At 40.4% G+C, this 9,012-nt stretch overlaps 1 protein-coding gene across 2 annotated transcripts; it reads right to left on the minus strand.

The window, feature by feature from the left end:
- Positions 1-2,357: 2,357 nt before the first annotated feature.
- LOC119222381 (acetylcholinesterase-like) lies at positions 2,358-8,527 on the minus strand. Of its 2 annotated transcripts, none has more exons than XM_037478995.2 (10): positions 8,336-8,527; positions 7,453-7,758; positions 5,824-6,058; positions 5,224-5,356; positions 4,994-5,145; positions 4,582-4,768; positions 3,878-4,188; positions 3,507-3,716; positions 3,266-3,423; positions 2,358-2,825 (listed from the first exon to the last, which is right to left on the minus strand). In XM_037478995.2, the coding sequence occupies exons 2-10, from the start codon at positions 7,748-7,750 to the stop codon at positions 2,731-2,733; spliced, it is 1,779 nt and encodes a 592-aa protein (XP_037334892.2). In that variant the 5' UTR covers positions 7,751-7,758; positions 8,336-8,527; the 3' UTR covers positions 2,358-2,730. The 2 variants fall into 2 exon arrangements, with proteins under 2 accessions (XP_037334892.2, XP_037334900.2); XM_037479003.2 differs by lacking the exon at positions 8,336-8,527 and adding an exon at positions 7,267-7,333 and having other exon boundaries at positions 7,453-7,528.
- Between the last annotated feature and the right edge of the window lie 485 nt (positions 8,528-9,012).

Consider the following 9,012-nt stretch of genomic DNA (forward strand, 5'->3'; position numbering starts at 1 on the left):
ATTCACTGAATAGCTTGGAAAACGATGATGTTTCTATTAACGATGTCATAGCTGAATTGATATAGGAAATATAAAGTAAATTATTTAAGACGGAATAACCAAAAAAAACAATTAGGAAGCAAATCCTTACAAGGGACCATATTCGTGTCATGAATAGGTAATAAAGTGTTTTTACCAGGTAGAACCCCAGTTATGGAGCATGCAAAGCAATTTATCAATCGATATTGGGACGTATTTTAATAAATTCCAGCAGGGCTTCTTCATATGTCAGGTAACAACCTCATTCAATGTCGCTTAATTGCATGTTACTACGTATGAAAATGCAATTGCTTAGAGTCCACATTCATAATACTTGATAATACTGATAATGGTACTTCACAGTCAAGAGATGATAAGGACAAGGCAGCTTGTAGGAACGCTGAGTGTTCCTCTCCTCCTGACAATGAACTCAGGCTTCATCCACACTACTACGTTTCTGGGCAAAAAGACCCCAGAAACAACACGACGGGCCGACGTTGGGACATACCAAGTATATTGTTTAATGTTTCATGTAAATGTTAGGTTTGGATGTTCGAGGGAGAGATGGAACTAGACCTGCAGCCTTGACAACTATGTTTAATTATTTATTTTCAGCGTGTGTGGGAAATACAGATGAATATATTATGCATCAAACATGACCGATCTACCTCCTCTTTACACCGGCGCCCACAGGCCCAGGCTACATGAATAATCATGTGATATTAGTTTTCAGGCTCTAGCACACTTTTTTCAAGGTTTAAATACATTATAGGGATATTTGAAGAAGAATAAAATATTCCAAAAAGCAGCAAATCAAGAATCGCAGCTTCTGTGAATAGTGAGTGCTTCTCGTGGCATTACACTGAAAAACTGCTTCAAATATGAATGGCTACCTTTAATTTTCTTGAGAACTCAACTCACAACTCTATCTTGTGGATCAAAATGTGTCTCCTAACGAGCATTTTCATTCTTTTTAAAATGTCTGCTTACCCTCAGCTCTGCCCGGAGGTTGGTAATGTTAATTCCACATGACACACAGTGGGAGGCTTTGCCCTCTTAACTAATAAAGCTGTCACTGTCATGCACATTAATCACAGCTCACCCCTAATATCTGTCAAAGTGTCATGTCTAAAGAACTAAACTGTGGCAGTGACACGAGTCAAAACAACTCGCCTCCCGTGGAGCAGCTATTTGTCCGTCCAAAAAGGCACTTGTTTACAACTCGGGGATGAAACTACAGTTCTTCTCGAGGGTTGTGCCAGGAGCCTCGCGGTCCCACACCATCATTCCTACTTAAGATGCGATGAAAAAAACTTGCCCACTTCTTTTGTTTTAATTTTTATTAGCTTTTCTTAGTCCCAGTTGTAACCTTGTCTTCACATATTGAACAAACTCAGCGGGGGCTTGAAGAACTGAACCTTCAAAGATGTTATTGTAGTCTTTTGCTAAGAACTCTTTTGTCTTTGAAGTTTTTCTCTCCCTCTCCCTCCCTTTTACTCCCATTTACAGTGTCGTTATCTGGTCTTTTCCAAAGGTGTGGTGATATCACTTCTAATACCAGAAGTCATGTCTCAAAAGACAAATTGTACTTCCCTTGGTGTGAATCCTAGTCACTATCCTTCCCTTTAAAGACTTTAAGGATTCATCTGATTAAAACAATAAACAGCACATTAATAACAACTCAAGCATTCTTATTGTAATTGTTTCTATACACTTCTCCCTAAGCTTTCTTCCCTTTTTTCCCCATTGAAGGGTTTTTCATTTTTTGGGGAGTTTTTCCTGTGCCTATGTGAGGGTTGCATGTGTACAGATTGAAAAGCCCTCTAAGGCAAATTTGTCATTTGTGATTTTGGGCTATACAAAATAAAATGAATTGAATTGAATACACGGAAGTGCTGATAGCCAAGTGAGATGATATTACGTTTCAATAAGCATTTTTTGAAATGTGTCAGCCGCATGATGTTCACAATGATTTTTAAAATACAAGTTCACTTTAATGTTTCAATCAGCCCAGTATGCAGTTACTGTGAGCCCAGTTTATATGAACAAAAAAAACTTAACCATGTAGAAAAAAACTGGTAACTGAATATTGTGAGAAATCATGTCATAACCAGACATGCCAACCCTCCCGATTTTTCCAGGAGACCGGACAACAATATTGCTACACCATCCGTCACTGGGTGCGCCGTTTCAGACCAAACAATAATAAAGGTTACATCTTGAAGTCAAGCGCAGCAATTAGAACGGAAAAAGATGAGACTGGCGCTGCAAAGAAAAAATTGATTGTGCAAGCCCAACCGCCAACCGCTAGCACCCCCCCACCCCCCCCCCCCCCCGCGCGTCGACCGCTATCACTCCCCCCCGTCCTTTTGAATATCTCCCTAATTCTGAGGTCTCAAGGTTGGCAAGTATGGTCATAACTTAAACCACTATTTGATTGTTGGGCATTGTGCAGCACCAATGCCTGCAGAAGAAATGGTACAGCTTGATCCGTCATGTTGCTTTACCACAATATGTGAAGAGCTACATCTCATAATTGAACAATTACTGTGAATGCTGGTTATTGAAAGAAAAGTTTCAAAAAGTAGGAGCATTTCTTCCACACCTCAAAGAATACAAATTCTTAATATGAAAGTATTCCATAATCTTAACATCTCTGTTTTATGTAAACAGTTGATTACGTCTGTACAGAAGGCAAGTATCTTCCCTATATTAATAGGTTAAATGTATTACTAATAGAATGAGGAGGAGGGTGTAGTTGCAGTGGAGTATAATCCCATCTGCTTCCACACAAGACAGCAGATCATCTGTGGAAAATAGGAAAAGAGAAGGACTTGATAACCTTTCATAAAAATATTTTTTGTGTGTATGTGTATATATTTAAATACAGATGTGTCAGGCTTATATATATATATATATATATATATATATATATACAAAAAATCATATTTACATAATCATTACGTCAGTAAATTATTGAGAAACATGTGTGCAAAAATATTGACCACAGGTGCTTGACTATTATTCACTGACTGACGCTACTTTCCCCCCCATGAAAATTCCAAAATTGTGGATGGGAGCCAGCCTGGACACAAATCTCCACAGTGTAAACAAGGCGAAACGCCTCCCTGGCAGAGCCTTACACAATGCCTCCTTCTACCGATGTCTTCGTAGACCTGTTTGTGTTTTCGTGTTGAGTGTTTGGGTGGATGGGTGGGAGTTGGATGGATGGATAGACTAGTCTAACCTGAGACTTTCTGTACTTTTGGGATGAATGTGTTCCAGAGGTGACACTCTTTGGCTCTCATCATCTTCTTTTGTTGGTGGTGGTTGTAGTTCAGAGTGACATACTCCTGCCGTTCAGGGACGAACACGGGCCAGGCATTTCCATCAATGCCTGGATTCCTGACGGAAAAGAACAGCCAATCAGGAAAATTCAACAGTGGCCTGGGGTTCCACGAACAGCTTTGAGCGACGATTTTGCGTACCCGGTCCGGGCAAAGTTGGCCCAGTGTTTCATAAACTTCTTTGTCATGTTCACTTCATTCTTTGTGTACCCCCGGGATGCATTCAGAGGCATTCCAAAGACGAAATCCAGCTCATCTGCGTGCATAACGCCCATCCACTCTGGCCAAGGATTGACGGACGACCGGTGGTCAAATAAATAAAGGAAAGTCTTACCACCACGTTGGGAGTACCTGGTAAAAGATGGATGAACGAATGACCAAACAACATTGAGCTAATTTTGGAATGCTAAAATCGTCCATCATCAATATGCAAAAAGCACAGAAGATTCACTGAAGATAATGCACAAGAAATCGCTGAGGGTATACCAATGAATGGCAGAATTTCTCATTACCTCTGAGCAAACTCTAGGACAGGACAAACAAAGTGTTGGTCTCCAACCAGACTACCCAGAGAGTCACGATTCGACATTCTGTTATTCTCATTTGTCCAATCAGTGTATTGGAACACGGCCCCATCCCTCGTGACATCGCTTGCATGTGGCATTGTAATTGGCACTCCTCTCAGGAACTCATTTCTGGTGATGAGACTCTGACCAGTGATGTTGAACCCAGGTATTCCATAAACTAGGAAGTAGGTCCCTTCGTCCTTGTTTAAGCCAAACAGCACATCTTTCTTCGGAATTGTGCCAGTACTAAGCAACACCTACAAATAAAAAAGAAACAGTGGTTATTATGCAATAATTTGATTGTATTCTGTCAAATGATACTGCAGTAATTAGGCATTTGTTAGTATTGATGTTTTGCTGATACCAGGAAATAGTTGGCTAGGTCAACGTGTGTTAGTTCTGTGCTTGTGTCTATGCTATGTCAAAGTAATGTCAGTGTATTTCCATGTATTATAGACTTAAAATTGTGACAGCTTCAAAATGTAGCTTTTCAACTGCTGATTCGAGCAATCGTAGCTCTTATTGTTGGCATTGGTTACGTCAGCTACTTGAGGTAGGATTTCTGAAAATATGCTGAAATGTATTCATAAAAACAAACCAACACCTGTTTTATGTCTACATTGATGGATGGTGTCTCCACACACACCTACTTCAACTTCATCTGGTAGGAAGTCCCCATCAACATGAGGGACGAAGGGTGCGGTTATGATTGTAGGCTGAACAACAACATCATATTGCTTCGATGAGATTTTCCGTGGATCAGCCTGCAGCAGACAATCTTTCATATCAGATGGAGGAGATTGGGGACAACCCAGCAGTGCTGCCAGCTTCATAGACCTGAGCATTGGTGTAGAGAAGCAATCGGTGACAGAAATAATGAGAAAGGATGTGAGGGAGACCGAGACATATTTTGAGAAATAGGTATTGACAATCTTTGACACAGTGCCATGTGTTATTTTAATGTAAAAGGTTGTGGCTTCAAACAATCAATGAGGCGGTACATAACCTCGGCATCACTAATCTTATGAGTAATAAGAAGGTGGCTGAATGAGGAAACCCTACCTGTGCCAGCTCTCTTTCTGGCTGATTGTAGCCCAGGGTGCATTTGGGGAGCCACTCTGCAACACAGCCTTTTGAAAAAGACCATGGCTCCCTGGAGAGAGCAGGTGGAAGCCCACAGATGCTGACCCAGCGCTCTCCCCAAAGAGAGTCACCTGGAAACAAGGGCTAGTTCTATTGTTTGTTCAAACGGTAGAACTTTTATTATCTGATATTACACAAAAACATTTTACCTTTGAAGAATCCCCTCCAAAAGCAACTATATTTTTGGCCACCCAGTGGAGGGCCAAGCGCTGGTCCAGCAGGCCTGCGTTGCCCTTGATGTTCTTGTCATCAGGAATAGAGAGGAAACCAAAAGCTCCGACTCTGTGTAGGTGAGTACAATAATGATTATACAAGAATTTAACCAAAGACAAATCAACCTACCATTGCTAATTCCACAGCCCATCTAAATGAGTAAAGGTGGAAGTATTGCACATAGTGAGGTCTATTTGTGTACATGCTCCTTTGCTTTGCTTATTGCGCCAAAATAGTGGAAAGTGCAAATGCAAATGTCAAGCAAACTAGATTTTTTCCCAAGCGGTGATGCCTTTTTTTCTAAATGTATTGACAAAGTAGCAAAGCACAGCGTCTCAAACAAAGGAATAAATCTATTTTAACTCGTCAATTACCTATTTTCTCTTCTGATGTAGACAGAAATCCACTTTCAAATATGAGGGAGGGACAAAACTCCAGATATTCACCTTGTTACTGATTAGCAGGGAATTTCCAATTATACACAGCAACTGTGCCCACCCACTACTGAATCTGTTTATTTTTACATCAATTCTTACCTGTAATTCATTGATACAACAACAACATCTTCCGATTTACTCAAGAAGCGACCATCATAAATGTCCAGAGAGGATGTTCCTTGACTGAACCCGCCTCCATAGATCCAGACTAGGACCGGAGCCAGTGCTGAGGGCTTGGGCTGGGTTTGGTTGAGACGCGGGGACCAGACGTTCAGGTAAAGACAGTCTTCACTTAAAGGAGTGTTTGGGTTCCACATCTCAGAACCTTCGAACCCTTTAAAAGAAAAAAGTTGTATATTTATTAGTCTCACTAGAAACTGATTGGGACTGTAATCTAGCAATTTGCCTACACTCTCTGTTACCTCAGATGTCTAGAGATAATCAGAGACTTATGTAAACTTTGATTAAATATTAGCCTAGCTGGTCGGGGGAATTCATAAGTTGCAGTTACAGAAGCAAATAAATGATTTTTGTCTTAAAGGAGCACTGTCTTGTCCCATGAGAGAGAACAGTGGTCCAACATGTGTCCAACTGTGTTGTCTTAACTATATTTGGTCATAATTCTGTAGATGTGCCATGCAATGGTTGAGGCTCCTAAAAAAGACCCTGACAGGTGGCTGTGTCTACAAATAGACATGTGGAACCAAGCCCCACGGCGCCTCTTGGGTGGGGAACTTGGTCCGTGTCAAACTGTGTGTGCTTATTGTATGTGCTTGTCCATGCACGTTTGTGTTTGCTAAACTGATGAAATGGCACCAAACTGTTGTCTTACCTTTCACATCCAAGATTTATTACAACAGTCATAAATAATGTAATTACTCACACGCCAGTTGTGTGTGTGCGTGTTTGTGTTGTATAAGGCATGGTGTTACATAACTGCTCCTCCCCACTGGAACACCTCCGGGATTGTACATTGGTCTTTTATCAAACATGTACTTAGATGAATATCTTTAGTGATTTACACATGCTGCCTTCAAACTGAACTCGTGAGCTCATGTTATGTTATGATATTCTTGGCATTCAAGCTGTGACAACACCTCTGCTACGCAACAGCAACATGGATGATGTTCTATAAATATAGGAAGGGCAATACACGATTTTCCATGTGGTGAAAAGCAACATTCCTGGAAACATATCATGAAATGACAATATATTTACTTGCCATTCATGAAAGTATTAATTCTGTCTTTCTAAAAATGTTAGAAACCCAACTCTGAGCTCTGATAACGTTTCCAGAGGAACGTGCCTTTTGCATGGACTCTTCGCTCTGAACAAAGTAAACAAGACCCAATTTTAGTAGCTTGTCGGTCAAATATGCATTTGTGAGAAAAGATATATTTACGAGTCATTCTTTGTACAAATGCATGTATGTAATGCATGTCAACCTTGGTGCCTGTATTTCATACTTTTCGCTCAAGCTGAGAACTCAATCAAAAATTCAATTAAATTTTAATACTCTGCTGAAAAGTTAAAATCTCTAACCTTGGCATTTTGAAAATGATTTCACCATTCCAAGGATGCAGGTTTATGTCCATGCACGTCAAACGCCCTGTGCATGTAGGGAGTGGGATGTGAAGAGATGGTGGACTGTTGCACAAAATGTTTCTGTGTATATTGTGTAAGATCTATACTAGACATGTAGGTATTGTGCCCGTTCCTGTATCCTACCTGGGAATGTTGTATCTGGCAGCTGGTAGCAGGAATTTGGGAATTGAGTTGCATCTCTCACTCCTTTCCAGCTGTCAACCGGCTCTGGAGCACTGAATCTCAGTTTACCCAAAGGTGGTTTCCCATACGGGATTCCTAAAAATGCTCTTACATTACCACCGAGCACAGAAAGCAACTTCCCTCGAACTTTCCCATGGCCTGTATCAATTTCGAGGTCATCTTGAGTCGCATGTGACTCAGTCAGGAAATAAGATAACAGCAGAAGGTGGAAAAGTGGAAAGGGAGAGAGTTTCGCCATGGAAAATCCTGGGGAGAAACAGACCGCACACAAAAGCACTGTATTATTCATTTAACAAAATGCAGCCCACTAATGAATTAATCAATTATGTTGCTAAATTATAAATAAAAGAACTGACATTGCTTTGACTCTACTTTACGATAAGATATGTAGTACTTTGATACACTCGAAAGCTGTCAATACTGTACTCACTGATATGTATATTGCCTAAATGAACCTAAACGAACCTACATTTAATTATTTTCACTGAATGCTTAATTACTCACAGTAACTTGGCTGATTCTCCCCCCACCCCCCCCCCCCGTAACGGAGCGGCTCTGTGAGAACACGCGCCCCTTTATTATTATAAGCCTTAGATATTCGGAAACAGGAATGCCGCGGGTGGATTAAAACAAAATGATTTATTTTTTTAAGTAAAGCGCAGCAGTTCTACTTCCGTGTTGAGTTCACAGAGGAAGAGTCGCGTGCAGCTGCATTGGAAAGAAAAGGGAAATGAACGCATTGTGTCGCGCTCACTCCATTTCCAGAAAAGGGAATTTATCCGTACCAAAAAAAAAAGAAAAAATAGACTGAGTGACGTCTTACCTTATCGGACCGCGCGGCTGGAGTGAATGAGGACGTAAGGAAAGGAGAAGGCGAGCCCTGTGTACAGTATCTGGGCTGTGCGCCACCCACAACTACAACTGCTGACACTATTTCTGCACTGAAAATGATAGACACCATTACACTATTAAAGTCACACAAAAAAGGAAATAAGTACTTTTTATGTATCACCTTTGACCTCGTATAGAGTTTTTTATTTTTTTTTAAACTGAATATTTTCTATTTATGGCCTTAAATGGTTACTTAGATTAGCTAATTGGAGAAATGTATGACATGTATATCTTGTAAAACTACCTAAAGACATGAGTGTGAGTCAACATTTTTAAGAAGTCACACTTGAATTTTCCGGTTTGAACAACCCTTCACATAATAATCCTAATCCTAATCATTGTTAATGTGCAATACTACTTTCCAGCAACTACAGTTGTGAGATTAATGTAGTGGGGTACAAAGAAAATGATTTTCTTTGTTAAAGTATTTGAAGTGTGAAGTAGCACGAATAGGAAACATCAAAGTCATGTACAAATACTTCACCATACACTATACCTAAAAATATGGACCATGTGTCGGCGGGGAATGTGGAGGATTCACTGGCTCTCTGCAGATCAGGACACTGGGATGACTGGCACTGAGCAAAGGACAGTCATTCTGATTATGTT

This window comes from Pungitius pungitius, chromosome 3 (assembly GCF_949316345.1).
Source record: "Pungitius pungitius chromosome 3, fPunPun2.1, whole genome shotgun sequence".
Taxonomy (NCBI): Eukaryota; Metazoa; Chordata; class Actinopteri; order Perciformes; family Gasterosteidae; genus Pungitius; species Pungitius pungitius.